Source organism: Kryptolebias marmoratus, linkage group LG8 (assembly GCF_001649575.2).
Source record: "Kryptolebias marmoratus isolate JLee-2015 linkage group LG8, ASM164957v2, whole genome shotgun sequence".
In the NCBI taxonomy this organism is placed as follows: Eukaryota; Metazoa; Chordata; class Actinopteri; order Cyprinodontiformes; family Rivulidae; genus Kryptolebias; species Kryptolebias marmoratus.
The window spans coordinates 19,182,159-19,200,798 of record NC_051437.1 but is presented as its reverse complement, the minus strand read 5'-3'; the positions used below and the strand labels follow the sequence as shown (position 1 = coordinate 19,200,798).

General features: G+C 44.4%; 1 protein-coding gene and 1 long non-coding RNA gene across 3 annotated transcripts in view; one reads left to right on the top strand and one right to left on the bottom strand.

The window, feature by feature from the left end:
• Positions 1–1,559, bottom strand: part of LOC108236743 — an 8,176-nt gene extending 6,617 nt beyond the window's left edge. The window contains exon 1 of the long non-coding RNA XR_001808614.3: positions 1,448–1,559. This is a non-coding gene — a long non-coding RNA (uncharacterized LOC108236743). The remainder of the gene's footprint in view (positions 1–1,447) is intronic.
• An 8,917-nt stretch (positions 1,560–10,476) lies between these two features.
• On the top strand, positions 10,477–18,253 carry spsb1 (splA/ryanodine receptor domain and SOCS box containing 1). Of its 2 annotated transcripts, none has more exons than XM_017417791.3 (3): positions 10,477–10,632; positions 13,485–14,355; positions 16,797–18,253. In XM_017417791.3, the coding sequence occupies exons 2-3, from the start codon at positions 13,662–13,664 to the stop codon at positions 16,922–16,924; spliced, it is 822 nt and encodes a 273-aa protein (XP_017273280.1). In that variant the 5' UTR covers positions 10,477–10,632; positions 13,485–13,661; the 3' UTR covers positions 16,925–18,253. The 2 variants fall into 2 exon arrangements, with proteins under 2 accessions (XP_017273280.1, XP_017273281.1); XM_017417792.3 differs by lacking the exon at positions 10,477–10,632 and adding an exon at positions 10,687–10,946.
• Positions 18,254–18,640: the final 387 nt, after the last annotated feature.

Below are 18,640 nucleotides of genomic sequence, written 5' to 3'. Positions count from 1 at the left end.
GAGGGGGAGGGAGGGGGGGGGGAGTCACAGAGGTGCAAAGCATGCAGGTGAGAAGCTGTGTTGGCCAGCTGCATCCATGAGTGAGAGTACAGTAGAGAAATTAGAGACAGCAGAAAGAGGAGGAGGGAAGAAGAGGAGACAATGTGGGAGGTGGAGGAGGGACAGAACTGAGGTGCAAGAACGAAACGTCAGGTGAGTGCGGCAGTTTGCTCTGCCGGCAGTGCAGCAGCCACCTCCAAGCGGGTGTGCGGGAGAACTGCAGATGTTCCTCAGTTGATGTGAGGCTCTGAACGTAGCGCCGTCCTACAGCACAGTCTGCTGTCATTACTGCACTGACCCGTCTGCTGTAGACAAGAATCTGTAGACGAAAGCAATGCTCTGGACTTCAGACTCTCAGACTCGCAGCACGCAGCGCGGGGTCTGCTTTTTTTTAAAGTCTTAGCACAGTTACCTGAGGTGAACTCACAGCTGACCGGGGCGTACGGTTGGCCCGACTGAACTCATCATCCAAACCTTGTAGACTGGTTTTAGAGCTTTCCCTGAACACTTCCATCGGGCTCCTCAAATGTAAACTAGTTTTACGTTATTTCGAAAAGAGCTGGAGTTAAGCACAGACGCTGCAATAAGTCAAAAGTAGAATTCCTGCAATATTACTGCTGCAGTCTCACTGAATATAAGAGTAAGAGCAATCTTTTCAGTTCTATTTTTTAACAACACGTTTGGAAACAGCTCAGTTCACTTTATTGATTCTCAAGCTGAAGGATAAAAACTTTAGACAAAAATCTAAGCTGCACTCTGTCCATGTCTCCTCTAATAGGATGGTAGAGAGGTCCTAGCAGCTACAGCACAAGTTTATGACTGCACCACAGCTCCCCTGTCCCGTCCGGGCCACTGTGGCCTTATTCTCATTACTCAGACACTGACGGTGCAGGAACATTGCTACAGTACACATTTCAATCATTCACAGTCAACTCCTGTTAAATTTAAACAGGTAACAGAGAAAAGTAGAGTAATGGGAGTGTCTGAGTCAGCATAGATAGGTCTCCTCTAAAGGAGAGAAGTTTTTGCCTCCTGGTAAGTTTTTTTTTTTTTTTTTTTGTTCTTTCTGCCCTTGAGATAAACGGTGACTTCTCTCGACCAGCCGCTATCTGACACGCCGGCTGCTATTTCCATCCCGTACTTTGTGTTAAACATGGATGAGGGAGCAGTGGAGCCTGACTGCTAGCTGACTGGCTCTGCCTGGTTGTTGCTGATGCAGAGGACGGCGAAGCCGAAGAGACGGGAGCAGCCCGAAGCTCCAGCACTGCAGGCATTCACACCAACACACGGACACCAACTCGCACACGGCCGGTCTTAAAAGTACACCGCCTTTTCACGAGGAGGAACACACGTAATGAGACGGCATGCGAGGTAAACCGGAGCACGGAGGAATGAAATGTTTACCTACAGAAGAGCCTGGCATCGAGGACGAGGAGGAGAGGATGAAAACTTCTCTTCACTCACTGTGAGCCTCTCAGTCAGTGGTGATGTGCTTTCATGGCGCTGCAAAGTTGACTGCAGCATTGCCTCCTGAACAGAATGACATTGTTTGCACTCTCTCTCCCCCCCTCACTCCTCCTCCTTCTCCTCCTTCTCCTCCTCCTCCGGTACACGCTTGTTTCCCCCTCCTCTTCTTTGCACTCTCACTGGCAGCACAAACTGCACAGCTCAGCAGTGTTCCCCCACTGCCGCAGCAGATCCTGCATGAGCTCTGCGTATCTGAGAGGGATGGGACTTTTAAAGGGGAACGCAACCTCCAGGGTCAGTGTGTGTGTGTGTGTGTGCGCAGATCCTCAGTCCACCCTCTTCTCCTCCTCAGCAGCCCTCCACTTCCTCCTCCTCCCCACACTGAGAATCAGAGTAAAAGGACCTCCTCTATGCAAACATAAGTCACCAACATCCCTTTATAATTTTTTTTTTACATCACAGCAAAAGCAGCTTTAGAATATGGTGATGCTCAAACTTCAAGAGGAGCTGTTCCACAGAGAGTGATGTGAAAGATCTGAAACATCTTACATTTCTTTGAAACATTTTCATAAGGATGGATGTTCTCAGTTCCAGAAATGTTGATTTTTTTTAGAAATATTTTATTTGTGAAATTAGAAAATGTGACACTTTTCAACAAAAATGGGAGAGTCAGAATAATTTGTTTCATAAAAAAAACATTATTTAATTTTAATTTAAGCACAAATAAATAATATTTTACTTTGCTATGAATGATATTTTCATGTCCAAGATTATTGCACACATCAGCCAGCAGACAAACGAGAAACAACCCTGGAAGCCTGTCTACAAACAGCCACCTCAGAACCGGCTCAAAGTTTCACAGCTCTCTGAGGAACCGTACAAAATTCCCTTCAGTGAAGCAAAATGTCCTTAATCTGCAATCTCAGTTGCCTACCTTTCATTACCCATGATGCACTGTTCCACTAGCGCTGTTCTGCACTGCGCTAAAATGTAGCAAAATCTTGAGCAACTAAATTTGTCTTTTATGCGTTGCACAGCTGTGCAAGTGAGATCATCCATCATTCAGTCAGCCATTCAGGTTCAAATTCTAGTTTTACAAGGTCTTTTTTATCTTTCCGTAGAAGTGCTCTTGGTGTTGAGAGTCATGGTTTTTAGGAATGACATCAGGGCAGTGTGTAGTAGACGATGGTGTCTTTATTAGAAAGCTTCTCTCTTTTAGGCGTTAGCGTCTTGGCTATTTTCCTGCAGCAGTGCAGTGTTCTCTGTGTTCTCTGCTTCTCGCTGCAGGAGCTTTTTTTTTTTTCCACAATTTTGTTGTGTCTTGGAGCCAGTTGAGATCTACAAGCCTCTGTCTTTTAGAGGGGGAAAAAAAAATTTTAGGAGCCTTACGCATCTCACATCAACCCTGACTCCATCTGGTCGAGGTCTTTGCTCACCTCACTGAAGCTCATCAGCGTTTGTGTATTATATACAGGCTTTCACAACCCAGTCGGCTCACAGCTTCACCCCTACAATATACGTCGCTGCTTTTACAGATTGTTGAATCAGCAAAATTCACATAATGCACTATTGAGAATCGGCTACATGAGGCTGTCCATATAAATCATAGGTGTTTATCATTGCAAACACTGGTATCCATCAGCTGAAAGCAAGGCAGCGTTCCCTGCATTTACGATCTGCTGCTGCTGCTGCTGCTGCTGCTGCTGCTGCTGCTGCTGCTGCACCAGTTTGCCGAGCCTCACAGCTTCTGCCCTCTCTCCACTGTGTGACACCAGGGAAAATGCCCCCGCCAGCATATCCCTCACATAGCTCACACCGTTCTCAGTAATGACATCCCTCGTGATGAATAAGCCATGAGGAGGAGCTCTTTTACATGTCCTATTAGATTACCGTGCTATGTTTTACCTGGTTACTGTCACTTCATCGCCTTTGGTTCTCTTCTGGACTTAATAGTTTTGCTCGTTAGGAGGCTCCTAGATTGTATAAGCTGGAGTGCTCGACGTGCATAAACGACTCCGCTAACGGTTTGTGAGGAGTGCGGCGATTTTAAGCTTGATAAGAACTTTTTAACCAAACAGGTGACATTATTTTGACACCGGCGCCTGTGGTTTGAACTGTAACTAAACTCAGGTATGTTCATCTGAAGGAATAAAGATTATCCGTTAAGACTGTCTTGGCACACACAGATAATGGAGTTAAGCCTTATCACTGGCCGGTGAGTTAGTGTGTGTCTTTTTTTCCTCTCCCCTGCTTCCTTTTTTGTGATTCGCAGCTCATTCCTCAGCTGCATTGATCTGTTCGGAAAAGATAATAGTCAGATTGATTCACAAGCTCAGCAGCTTGCTTGGTTTACACATCAGTTCAGTGTGATTCTCAGTAGTCCTTAGTCAACTCGAGATTTGTCTCGACTGCCGATTGACTTCTGGTTCTTTGAAACCTGAGAATTAAAAGATGTTCTGTTCATTTTTCTTTTCTTTCTGTCTTTTCACTGACATATTCAAAGTTTTGGGATATGTTAAAAAGTGGTTTAAAGGTTTTAAATAAAGATTAAAAGTTAAAACTGGGAGCCTTTGAAAATATATTGTCATTTCGTAATAAACGCCCGTATAGATTTTTGTAAATGCGACCTGCCCAGAGTGTCTCGCACCTTTTTGCAAAGCGAGACTAGCTCGTAATACGTTAGCTTGCAAAAACTGTGGGGATAGACTGAACGCCGGGATCCTGACTTTGCGGAGGGAGTTGTGTACCGTAGCGTGTTTCACTGCACCAGCGCGTCCGTGCTGACCTCGTTTCGTAAAGCTGTGCAGATTTCTCTCCAGACCAAGAGGAGCTAAAAAGACAAAACTGATCAAAGTGGTCGCACGGGAAGGATTCACATTTTGAACAGGATGGAGAAGCCAAGATGTCTGTTTATTTAGCGCCTATTCTATGAAACATATGTATATTTTGAAGCTCTAGCTCTGAATTCAGAGTGTGTTTCTGGGAGCCATCAGCTCCTCCTGCGGAGCCAGATGAATGGTAGTAAAGGGTTTATGATGGAGAGTGGTTGAACGCCTGACAGCTGGCTGCTCTGTTGTAGTGAATGAGCAGCAGCTCTGTCAGCTGGCGGTGTCAGCAGCAGCCAGCCCGTCTCTACGGCAGCGTTGTAGCTGAGTCTATGCTCAGATCAGCCGAAACTGAGGGAGACTGCAGTGGGGCAGCCTGGAAGTCTCCATCCCTGAGCTGTGAGCAGCACTAGGAAGCTAAACAACAGAGAGTAGACACGCAAGATGGAGGGAATTTCTTAAATGTCTTAAGATTACTTCAGTTAAATGTGTGTTTTTAAAGTCATTTGTAAACATTTTGTTTGGGTGGAGAGTTTGTTTTGTGTTTATTTTATCTGTAGTGCTTTAAACAGCAAACCACCTAAATTATCTGTTTAAATATTATTTTTAACAGCTAAATGGCACTTTAGTACATGTGACAAATTATAGACAGGGAAAGGACTTAAGGACCTTACTGCTGCAGTCTGATCCTGCTAAATAATAAGACACAATAACTACTTTGAGTTTAACAGAAATCTCATGTTATTTGTGCTCTGCAGTTATTTTCCTTGTGTTCAGCGCTCCAGGTTCTCCACAGCACGGAGAAGCCCGCTGACTCCTGGCCTACATTCACCACCGCCTTGTTTCCACCATCAGAATCAGGTGGAGCGTGCGGGGACAAAAAGACAGATAAGACACGAGGTTTCTCCGGAACGACCTGCTGACGGCTGTATGTCCCTGTGAAGCAGCTGCAGCAGCTCCGGGCGAGAAAATGAGCGGCGGAGTCAGATTCAGAGGTAGTGGGAACGGACGAGAAATGGACGTTCACTGATAAAGGATTGCACTTTTTTCTTCTTTATCAAAAAAACTATTGTTATATTTTTTAACCGATGAAGTACATTGTTATTAGCCCTTAACTTAAATATAGAATATCTCTATCCTGGACAATTTGTTCACGTTGAACCGGCCCCACGCTCAATGACTGCTGGAGGCAGAAACCAGCTTCCAGGGACCCAGAACGGGAGAGATGGATATTCTATATGCGCATTTACTGGCAACTAATGAAGTTCTCCAATTTCCCAGTCAGAATGTAAATCCCTCGAATGAATGACAGACAAACACTTTAATTAATAAAAAGGCTCTGTCGTAAAATAGCGATGAATGTATGCATGCTGCTCAAAAACAAGCTCATCAAGCATTTTTTAGAAATGCATTTCTGTCCCCAGAACACTGTAAATACATCAAAATTAATGTTAACTTCCTGCGATGTGTGTAGTTTGTCAATCAGCACATAGAGCCTGTTTTTCATTCATATTTAGCCACTTTTTAATCTCAATTCAATATTTGCCCTCAAATCGAAATATATTCTGGTTTATAAGACTTTTTTTTCAAGTCAGCCACTTCTAGATTTGTCCAAATCCCAACAAATTTATCTCCACGCATGTTGTGATCAACAATAGAGTTAACAAAGGTACAAAGAGTCTTGTGAAAGACGTGAGTTTACTTTATTTGTGATCCAGTATTTTTCAGTCTACAGCTCTTTGGACGCTGTGTTTAGATGTGCATCAGATACAAAATGTATGTATTTCCAGGGACATTTTGAGAAAGATCTTTGTTGTTTTTTATTTATTTATTTTATTATTAACCTTTTATTTAACCAGGTAGATCTCGTTGAGATAAAAAAAATCTCTTTTTCAAGAGAGACCTGGCCAAGAATGGCAGCAGCACACAAACGTTACAAAACATGATTATCACAAAACACAGGTGAAGTACATCATGATAAATAGCTGGAATAAAATAAAAAAATAAACAAGCAAGAGATAAAACACCCAGAAAACTAAGAACTAGAATATCAGTTAAACATTTACAAATGGGTGCCACGTTTAAAAAAATCTTTAAGAATAGTCTTAAAAACATTCAGAGGCTGACTCCTTCGATTTGAAGTCATTCTGCAGCTGATTCCAGTTGTTCTGTCAGCCGTTTTTACGCCGGACGCCCTTCCTGACTCAACCTGGGCTCAAACCGGCAGCCTCAGGATTACCAGACCGCGGCGCCGAGCCTTCGATATCAGTGGTGTCAGATTAACGTGCTGTGTTGACGATTCTAACTGAGAAAAGAATAAAAAAGCTAGATTTTAATAACTGTAATTATTAATGTAAATTACTAAAACACAACCAAGTGTTTGTATCAGAAATGCAGTGACAGCAGCTTGGCATTATGGACGCTTTTAATTTCTTTTTACCACCTTAGTTAGTTTAGCGCTGTTATTTCTGGTTAACTGGTGAGTCAGAGCAGAGATTATTGTAGAAGTTATTGATGAGCTCGATGCCGAGGCTCCCTTTGCTCTGAGGAGGCAGCTTGGAAAACCTCCACCTCAGAGCTGCTGTATGACGGATGGGAAGGCTCAGCCGGCATCCACGTTACCCCCCTGACTTCAGACTCATCGTGGTGTTTTCTGAGGTTGTGGGTTCGATTTCATCACTCTGCTGTGGATTCTTACCAGAGTAAGATCGTGAGATATAACGTGAGATATAACAGAACAAACGCGCGATCGGCTAAACGCTCCTTCCGATCGGGTGTTTTGTGGATAAAAAGAGGCTTATCTGCATATGGTCCAAACAGGCGCTCGTCCACCTGGGACCCCTCCTAGTTGGATGAGGTGTGCTGTTCCACTGCTGATTGCCTCTCTGTGTTTCAGCAGCAATGCACCATTCAAGTCTGCGGGCGACTTGACAAATGAGCAGCGATCTGAGCAGTGGGGGATGCTCGTACTGCACCACATCCTGTCCCGTCCACATCCCTCTGCCCTGCAGTGGTTCACCTCCCTCAAACCGATGCGCTTTCACTCCAAACCAGCCGAAGCTCCGCTCGGAGTCGCACAAATACACGATCTGCTAAACACAAACTTCCTGACACGTGCCCAAAAAAAAGGCTAAAAAAAGGGATCGAACCCAAACTTGTGTATTTCTCTAATTGGCGTGTTTTGTCTTTTTGTCGCAGATATAAACTGGGCTGTGCATTTTATTGTTTTAAACCAATACGTTCTAATGTTGCTCATAATCTATCAAATATTTTAAGCAAGCTGAGACAGACAAATTGTTTTCTTCCACAAACGTGAACATTTGCAATTTCTTTTTGTTTTGGCGTCATTGGGAATCAATACGTTAAATTTAGGTCCATTTGTTTCACTTAACCGTCAATGAATTTCAGTTAAAACACATTTTTTATGTTATATTACCCTATATGTTAACTGAGAAGATAAAAAAAATAAATAAAACTAACACGTTTAAGTTATAAAGATATGAAACGGCAACATAAATGAAATTCTCAGCTACACCAGGAACCGGTAAAGATTATCTTTATTGCTGTGTAAGGTTTTCCTCCGTCACAGAGCTGAACTCTGCAGGTCTTATATTGCAAGCGAAACACTGAAACATAAGATATCTTCTCACCTCCAGCATGTAAAAGCTTAACCTCCAACATAAAGAGTTCAAAAAAAGGGACGGCATTTAAAACGGGGGGATCTGCACGGCTTTATTGAACGTGTGTGAGGCCGACCAGGCACCAGAACTCAGGACATGAAGTTCTGTGTAAACTGAAGCGGTTCAAGGCTTCGTCGTTTGGTTGCCTGCAGCCGCCTCCACCACCTGGAGACGGCATCCACCCTCTGGCCTTCTTCAGAAACTGCATCTGGGAGCAAGTGAGCAGCAGAGTGTCTGACGCAGCATGCGATCATTCACCTTGACTGCGTGCGTTGCTTGGACTTGCCTTGGTTGCAGCTATCCATGCACCCACCCACACACACACATACACACACACAATCCTCCACACTCTGTAAAGGCAGCGCACTCTGCCAGCCGTGGAGTGGGACGTACTATTGATCCTGCTGAAATGATGGTTTCTAAAAGAGAGGCAGTAAGCATGTCTGTTTGCCCCTCCTCTGCCGTGGAGTGGTCCTGAGATATCACCCAGCTCAGCACATTGCACCATCTCCGCACAGGAAAATGGGATTTTCACCGGGGAGATGAGCTGAGTGGAAGGTAATTCAAGTCGCCGAGCTATGTTCCTCGCCGAGGATGTAAGCTGAGACAAGTTACCTTCAGAAGCATTGCACATTGGACAAATAAGGTCATTTTCAGAGGTCTTTTTAATTCCAGTCCCTGTCACGGAGAACTCACATGACAAATGCAAAACAAACAAGGCCTGAGGGTAAAATGGGCTGCGGGAGTTTATTTGGCATCCGAATGCTCATTAGTTGAGCTTCCAGCGTTTAATCAGAAAGAGGAAGGATGCCGTGATTCTCTGAAGAGCTAAATGTTAACCCCGAGTGTGTTCAGAGGTGTGTAGGCTCAGCATGAAGGTGTGTGTTTAAGAGCGGCCACTAGATGGCAACAGTGTCCCACTTTTTCCTCAGCGTTCACCTGAAGCTCTCTGCAGAGGTTTCCCTCTGTCTGCAGGTTTTAGGAGTCAGCCTCAGGGCTACAAAGTAAAACTAAACGAGAGCTGATGGTTATTATTCTCCTAAATCATCATTATGTTTGTTCAGACAGACTGAGTCAGCTGACCTGACACATGAAGGGCGATCCGTATGTTCCACGGGGTTCTGTGAGCCGGGCAGAACTATGCAACTGTGGGCCCGTGTGGAGAATCTCCACCCACTAACACCATCAACTGAAGCTCTAAAGGTCAGGCCGAGGTCAGCATGGTTGACTGACGCTGGTGCTGCTCGGGTTTCTCGGTCTGTTCCTGGTGGACTGGAGGGCGCTGACAATCTTAAAGCTCTCTAACATGAACAAGTGGAGCTGTGGGGCGAGCAACCAAAACTAAACGTCATTTATAAATATACCAGTAAGTTAGAGGAAAAACAAACCCACCAGAGAGAACGGCATGAAGAACATAATTATCTTGTTCCATTAAGAGTCGTGGAACTGACAAAAACATCAGCTGAACAGGGACTGTGTGAAAACACTGAAGCACCATTTTTATTCCTGGCAAGTAAAGGTTATTTCCCAACTCCTTTGATTGCAAAACAACAGTTATTCTTTGGTATTACTTTGAAAAACAAAAGGCAACTTTGTCCTAACCACAAAAGCGGAGTTTCGAGATCCAAATTGTTTTGTTTTTTTTTCTTTTTCCCAACTGTTTAGTTATTAAGAACTGGGAAATGATCATTTTAACACAGAAACAAGACAAAAGTGAAATTCTGTTAACTAATGTGATCTGTTTAAAGCTGAACCCCAAGTAACCCCACTAGGGTTACACTTCAAAACATAGGAAAAGTGGATTTTATGGGATGAACTGCATCTCAACCTTGAAAAAAGTGAAAAATTTATGAACACACACTACAAAACGTTGATTAAATCAGTTACTGTCACATCAGGTGACAGGTGTCGCATCACTTTTCTCAGGAAAACTGTTGCTTTTATAAAATTTTTGGCCTTCTCTTGATTATATATTAAAGAAAAAAACACTAAGCAGTCAAAAACAAACACAACAATCTTTCACTGAACATCATTGTGTTCAGTGCGATCACTGAGATATTACACTTTTCTATTAGGTTTTAGAGCTATTACTCTTTAATCTGTCAATAATGTTGTATTTCACATTTGAAAGTTTGGTAAACAAATGTCTCCAAAAAAGTTTACTTGTGAGGCTATTGATTGTTTATGCCTGTCTTTATCATTTATTTTAATTAAAAAAGAGTTTAAGTCTGATGAAAACACGTAAAAATAGAAGGATGGTCATGCAAAAGAAAGTAATTATGTTGCTCACGCTCGTGGAAAACAGATTTAATTGAATTTCGTCGTTTTCTGGTCAGAAATGTGTACATTTATTTCCTGTAACAAAGAGAGGCGCGAGGAGGAGGCTGCGTTTCCTGGGAGGAGCCTAATCTGCCGGAGCAGCTGGGAGCCTTTCACCACGTGACGCAGGTGACGTCACGGCCGTCATCGCCGCCGTTTCATGTCCGGGCTCACACTGTGGGAAGGTGTGACAACAAGAGGGGGGGGCGCCAAAAAAAAAAAAAAGAAACAGAAAGAAAGGGGGCGAACTACAATGAAGTAAAGGAGAAGACCCGGTGCCGTCCACTCTGCTGCTCCACCAGGTCTGTTTCCTCCACGCTCCTCACGCGGTCCGTTTGGCTCCCAGTCTCCGTCTCGTTCGGTATCAGAAACGGCTGCCGAGAAAAGGTTTTTCCTCTGACCCCCACCGAGAGGCGGTGATTGTCCCGTTTTTGTCTCCGTCGGCCGCTCCGCCGAACGTGTAGCCGCACCACGCCGCTCGCTCGGCTCGAGCTAACGCGCCTGACCGCGGTTCGTGTTCTTGTTTCTCGGTAAAAGAAAAAAACCGTCTCGGTCCGCCGAACGACGAAACGAGTGTCGCTTCGGCTTTGAAACGTTCACTCGGCCGCCGCCAACGGTAAGCAACGGTTGGCCTCACGCGCCGTGGAGGAGCTCCTCGAGCCCCGGAGCTCGGCTAGCTCCTGGCTACGTTTGCGGTCGCGGCTAACGAGCTCACCGGGGCCTACAAGATGCAGCTTTTTTATGTTTTCATTAAAAGTTGTTTTGTTCTTTTTTTAAGCGACTTATGTGTCGAATAAAACTCGTCTAGGCCTGTTTTTAAAACAAATATAGACTTTTGTTTGTCTCTAAGTTGAGAGGTGGTCTTTCGTCACCGATTTAAACGGGAAGTCCAAAAACTACCTGGTGTTTATATCACGCAGAAGCCAGATAATTGACTAAATACACATCTGTTTAAGAGAAAACAGCTCAGCGACACCACAAGCTGAGTTAACAGAAAACACATCAACAAGCTCAGGACCACAGGATGTTTCCCATATGATCTTAACTAAACCAGATAAAGAGCAAGTGAAAGTAAGCTGACTTCAGATTTTGTGTTTTTAAGGTTTAAAACCTGAACCGTATGTGTTCTGCAGGTCAACAAGCAGGCTAAAATTCAGGGCTAAATTGAGAAACAAGTGTTTCCTTGGCTCAGCAAATTCAGCCCGTCCTTCCTTCTGCATTTTAATCAGTTTTAAAGCAACCAAGGGCCCCCAGGAGCCTCAGCCAGCCGGGGCCTGGCTTTTAGCCTCCGATGCATTCCTTCCACAAGACATCTTTGTGTTCTTCTAATTGTCGTGTTTGTCTAAAGCACAAGGTAAATATGGGAGGACCTTTTCACTCTGTTAGTTTTGATTTTTTTGTGTTGTTTTGTAAAGCGCTGACTCAGAAAGGCTGTGCAAATTAACATGTTTCTCTCTTCCTTGAATGCCAGACAGGCATTGAAAAAAAGGGGATTGTTTACATTCAGATGCTGGCCACCCGCCGCTGGGCTTTTTTCCACCCTCCTGTTTTCCAATCGCCGAGGAGACATGACCCATTTAAATGGTTGTTTACTTGCATTAGAGGAAGGGCCAAGATGCTGCTCAATGAACTCTTGTCTACAATTTAATTAGAGTGGCCTTCCCAGCAGCACAATTTTCCACGTTACACAACACGATCTGCGGTGACACCTGCACCAGAACCTCGTATTTGAAAGATCAGAATTGCTGAGCTGAAGCTGCTCGTCCTCTTGGCCTTTTCGTGAAACTTCAGCGAGTAACATTTTAATAGTCGGGATCTGATTCCTCATTAATAAAACAGTCTAAGTGCTCCGTTGCAGCTGTGATGTGTTGTAATGGGGTTTGGAAACACAGTCAGGTATTTATCGGGCTTTTTAAAAGTTCTCATGGACCTGGGACTATTTCTACCTCGAATGAGCTGGAGGCCCCAGCCATTTCCCAGTGTATTTATTTGTTTTACTTTTGCTGTTGTGATCACCAAAGATGCTCGAAAGCAGCGCGTCTCGAGTTTACCCGGGTCAGTATGTCATATATTTTATTGCAGCCACTTTAAGTAACAGACGTAGGTCACCACGTTATCAGTCCTCGTCACTGATTTATTAAGAGACGTTCACGAAGCACAGAACACGATGGAGAACATCTAAAGTGAAAATCTATCACTGGCATGTTTGTTGGTCGACATCTGAGAAATCATGCTAATTTAATTTGTCCGGCCTCTTTGTTTTTTTTCTTTTTGCTTCTTGGAAGTATAAGCCCCTAATCTTACAAAAACAAAATTCCCTCTAGCGTGCGACAATAAAGCACAACTTAGGAGTTTTTATAAAAGTGAGTTGTTGAGTAAGTGTCTGTTTTCGGTTAATGCAGCCATAAAAATGTCCCGCGACTGCCCACAGCACTCGAACCTAAAAGCAAAGCACTATTAGAACATTAAAACATCGCAACAATACCTGATTTCAGACTCTGGTTCATAAAGACTGTGTTCACATGAGCCAAAAAATCTTTTTTATTAAATGTTTAACTCTAACCAGGCCACCCCATTCAGCCTATAATCCAATCTATTATCCTTAATCTTTCCTATCTACCAGACATTTGGCTGTTAAGTAACAGAAACTTGTTGATCTTGTCTGTCTTGGTTGGCTTGACGTTACAGCAAAGCGACAAAGGAAAACAAGGCAACGCAGTCGTGTTTGTCTACAGAACGACTCAACACTTTGGAATAAATTATGAGGAGTTGGGAGGTAAACATATTGCGATACGTTTACAACTTCACCCGCTCTCTTTGAGGCTGAAGAAGATCGGGGCATGTCGTTTTTTTAGTTTCAGAGTAAATCTAATGTATATGTGGTTGCATGTGTTAGGATTTAGGACATAATGTTGTTTTTATTACTCTTGAGAATCACATGAGAACAAAGGCACTTTAGAGGCCACTCACAGGCCTGAAGCTAATTACTTGTCCACCATTAAAACTGTACAGAACGTCTTAACATGTGTAACATTTCTAGGAAATGCTGCTGCACTTTATTGAAATTACCATGTGTCTAATATTAGGATTTAATGAGTCTAAATAAGGATAATATGTTGATTAAATTGTCTTCTGTGCTTCTTGAACCCTTCAGGTTGGTCTGAAACGTCACTCCTCTCCCTGTGGTGGCCTGCATTAGACACAGGACAATCAGCTAGCATCTCAGGCTGGAGGAGAAGGTCTGAGGAAGACTACTCCCCCCGTTTGTCTTCGAGGAGGGGGGGAGGAAGAAGAGGCGGGGAAAGGAGGACCTGCCAGAACCACCTGGAGCATGGGGCAGAAAGTCCCAGGTGGCATTAAAACCATTGACATGCGGGATCCGGCGTTCAGCCCCCTGACGGTGGAGCTGCAGGCCCTGAGTCACACCAAGCCGTCTCGACTGGACCTGCTGTTGGACATGCCGCCTGCCGGCCCGGACGTCCAGGTCCAGCACTCGTGGAACAACAACGACCGCTCCCTCAACGTGTTTGTCAAGGACGACAACAAGCTGGTGTTTCACAGGCACCCCGTGGCGCAGAGCACGGACGCCATCAGGGCGCGCGTTGGCTACACGAGGGGACTGCACGTGTGGGAGATCAGCTGGGCGATGCGTCAGCGGGGCACGCACGCGGTGGTCGGGGTGGCTACGAGTGACGCCCCGCTGCACTCTGTGGGCTACACGGCTTTGGTAGGAAGCAACGCAGAGTCCTGGGGCTGGGACCTGTGCAGGAGTAAACTCTACCACGATGGCAAAAATCTGCCAGGAAAAACTTACCCAGCCTTCCTCGAACCAGACGACACCTTCATAATCCCAGACTCCCTCTTAGTAGTCCTGGACATGGACGAGGGGACTCTTGGTTACATAGTGGATGGACATTATCTTGGTGTGGCTTTTAGAGGACTTAAAGGCAAGAAGCTGTACCCCGTGGTGAGTGCCGTGTGGGGACACTGTGAAATACGAATCCGGTACATTAATGGACTTGACCGTAAGTATAAGATTTAAATGATTTGACTCTTTAAATATCTGCTGTCATGATATCTCATGAAACTTGTGAGAAGCTTTATTGGCGCAATAAACAAAGTGTAACAGTTGAAGTTTTGTCCTCTCGTCTAAACGGGACGCATTTCAGCAGATCAGCTTTTATTGTGTTTCTATGACGGCCTGACTGGCTGTTATGTAAAACAGTACGTCACAACACCAGATTGTCCTCATTCTTGCTTTGCAGTTTAAATGACGTACACATTAACGAGCGTGTCTTTGACCTGCTTTTTTTTTTTTTTTTTTTTTTTTAAAGGTTATAAAATGTTTTTAATTTAAAGAGTTATAGAGTAAAGAGACATGTTTCAGCAAACTGCCTTACTTTGTCAGTAACTGTGCTTGGACGTCTTGTCTAATGAGGTCAGGAAGCTTTACAGCAAATGTTTAAAAACAAGCTGCTTCTTTCCCTGAGACTAATGTTAAATAAGTACAAATGAATTGTTGTTGAGTCAGTGGTGAAAACACGAGGAAACAGAAGTTCCTCTCTAACCTACTGTCCCCTGTGCTCTGTGCTCATTAGATTTTTATGCTCAGCTCAGATTCCTTGACCTAGTTTTTGCCTGTTTCCAAAGAAGCACCGTAGATGATAACGTACTCGCACAAGCCAGCTTCAGCTCGATGCAACGGTTCATCTAGCCTTGTACCCGGTCTGAATTAGTCCTGCAGGCTGTGGTTGTACAAATGCAGCTCCTGGTTGTGACTAAACCCCTGAAGCTCTGAGGATATTACCAACACACACCTTCCTAGCCGCTGCTCAGCTCTTCTTCCTAACCATCAGCAAAAAGTAACGTCTGGGCTTCCATCTGACAGTTTGACAAATACATGCTGCTTCTAAATCTGCAGCTGCTCATCCACCGGCACCAAACTTGGACGCAGTTTGGCCTCCTGCTCTGATGGGCACCCTGCCCTGCTGCGAGTGCTCAATGTGTTGTAGGTGAAGCCAGTACACCATGAAAGATGCACTATATTGCCAAAATGATTCTCTCACTCATACAAGTCATTGAATTCAGGCGTGCCAATCGCTTCCGTGGCCACAGGTGTATAAAATCAAGCATTTGTGAAAGAATGGGTCAATCTCAGTGAACAGGATCCCACTTGCGCAGTAAGTCCAGTCGTGAAATTTCCTCGCTACTAATTATTCCACAGTCAGCTGTTAGTGGGATTATAACAAAGTTGAGGCGATTGGCAACGACTTGGCCACAAAGTGGTGTCCTCGTAAAATCACAGAGCGGGCTCAGTGGATGCTCAGAGGTCACCGATGTTTTGCAGAGTCAACAGCTACAGACCTCCAAACTTCACGTGGTCTTCAGATCAGCTCAGGAACAGAGAGGGGAGAGCTTCATGGAATGGGTTTCCACGGCTGAGCAGCTGAATCCAAGCCTTCCATCACAAAGTGCAAAACGTCGGATGCAGTGGAGTAAAGCACGCCGCTACTGGACTGAGGAGCAGTGGAGACATGTCCTCTGGAGGGACGAATCGCGCTTCTCTGTCTGGGAATCTGATGGACGAGTCTGGGTTTGGCAGCTGCCAGGAGAACGGTTCTTGTCTGACTGCATAGTGCCAAGTGTAAAGTTAAGTGGAGGGAGGATTATGCTGTGGGGTTGTTTTTCAGGAGTTGGGCTCTTGATGCTTCAGCGTACCAAGACATGTTGGACAATTTCCTGCTCCAAACTTTGTGGGAACAGTTTGGGGATGGCCCCTTCCTGTTCACCAGGGCACAAAGAAGGTCCACAAAGACATGGATGAGGGGGTTTGGTGAGGAAGAACCTGACCAGCCTGCACAGAACCATGAACTCAACCTGATAGAACACCTTTGGCATGAATTAGAGCAGAGACTGAGAGCCAGGCCTTCTGTCCAACATCAGTGTCTAACCTTACAGATGAGCTTCTGGAAGAACCACCAGAAATTCCCATAAACACTCCTAAACCTGTGGAAAGACTTCCCAGAAGAGTTGAAGCTGTTTTAGCTGCAAATAGTGGGCCAACATCAGATTAAACGCTATAGATTAAGAATGGGACGTCACTCAAGTTCACAGGAGTGTGAAGGGAGACGAGCGGATTTTTTGGCAGTTTAGTGTATGTCAGGTTGTCCAGAAAGGGTTATGATGTGTGCCCCAAACACTTACCTGTGCTTAAAAAGTACAGATTTTGACATTTTTCATGGTGACTAAATTGTTAAAAAGCAAACTGATTCAAGTCGAACACAAAAGTTTGACCAGAGTAACTTAAGATTAATAAATTTAAAAAGTCTTGTTTTGTTTGTCCCTGCCCTTTTTAAAAACGGATTATATCCTCTACCTTTTTAATTATAACTTAGTCAGACATTTACACACATTTTAAACAACTGTTTTCATTCCTCACCCCCCCTCTCTTTTCTCCCCCCCCCAGCTGAACCCCTCTCTCTGATGGACCTGTGTCGGCGGTCAGTGAGGGTGGCGTTAGGAAGAGACCGCCTGAGTGAAATCCATAGACTACCCCTGCCAGCGTCGCTCAAGAACTACCTGCTCTACCAATGATGACAGCGCTGACTGTCGACACGCTCAGCCCTCCTTTTGTTTCTCATATTTCTCTGGGATCGTCCTTGGGTTTAACCCGTTTGGCAGCATTATTCAAGTCTCCAGGGCTGATTCAGCATGTACACTTCACCGGCAGTGGGTAGACTCCTTTTTTGAGTTTCTTATCCTGTTTTTAAGACTCTTTGCAATCGTATTCTTGAACTTTGTAAAATCAGGAATCACTGAGCACTATGCACACACTGATCCAGCTGACGCTCTTACAGCCACCTTCAGTTTGTAGGTTTGTGTGGCGTAAGTGGTCAGTGCCTCTGCTGTGACCTCCAAACTTCTCCATTTATGCATTCCTGTCCTGTAGCCTTTGAATTTAAGATATTGTACTACGACAGTTCTGAGGTGAACACTGAACTTTAAATGTCGACACGATGGTGCACTGCTTCTATGACACCACAAGGTGGCAGCACACTCAATGGCAACGGCGGGTCGTCTCAAATTGAGCATTAGATACAAGAAAGCCCCGTTGTTGTTTTTATTTAGAAAAGATTTTTAAACGATGTCACTCAGAGAAGAGATGCTGGCCATCACCACAGAGCTTTGTTAGTGGGGCGTGGATGTATGCACTGAAGCAGCTGAAGAGCAGCACCGACCACTCGCTGCGCTATCAGGTTTCTGTGATGTGGAAGTGTCCCGTCGTAACATCAGCAGCATTCTTTAACAGAAAGATAATGTCACTGTGATTATTTGTAGCATGCAACTGCAGGAAACCCATTTTTGTTTTGTTTTTTTTAAGAGTTTTTGTCACTCTTTTGTTTTTTAAAGTGCGGTAGATTTCAACCACGTGCTGTTGAGGTCCAAGAGTGTTTTTAAACTCCCAGAGTCTCTCCGGTAATTGAGCACTGGTTTGCACATATTAAACCAGAGAACAGAGAGGAACCAGTGTAATTACTGGTCGACTCTGGGGTCAGATGCCTGAGAACCGTTAATGTTTGTGTTTATGAAATGTGCATGAGACGGGCGGGGGATTTGGGAGGCGGTCTGCGTTGAACTAGCAAACTTTGGTTTTAAAGCACCGTTTAAAACGACAATCTACGAAGCGCTGCACAAATGTACTGAAAGGAGGCCAGACTGCCAACATTTTGTCAAATGCCATATCCTGAACTTATCTAAAAGGTTTTAAATGTTTCTAAGTGACAAACATTCAGCACTCAGATGAATGTGGATACACAGTGCTACACCTTCCTTTTGTTTTGTTTTTGCTTGCAACTTCCACCTGATTTGTATTCCTTGTTGTAGATTTGTTTCTAAGTATCTATTAAAGTTTATTTCAAATTATCTGTGTTCCTCGATATTCTGTTGAGAAGTCAGACTTTTTTTTTCGTCAGCTCTGCTCAGGTATCCAATTAAATGCTAACTAGGTCAGTGGTGTCTGGTCCTGGTCCTGGAGGGCCACTATCCTGCATGATTTAGATGTTCCTCTGCTTTCACTCACCTGGTTTGAATGAATGAGTGATTAAGCAGGGAAACATCTAAAACCTGCAGGATAGTGGACCAGGATTGGACCACTGCTCCAGGCTGGACTGTGTGACGTTTAAGGACTTCTCAGTGGGTGTTGGTTTTTTAAATGAACTATCAGTAACTTTAGAGATTAATCAGAAGGTCTGTGAGAGCCCCACAAAGGTTTTCAGCTTCAGCTCCATGTTTGCTTCACTTATTTAGCTC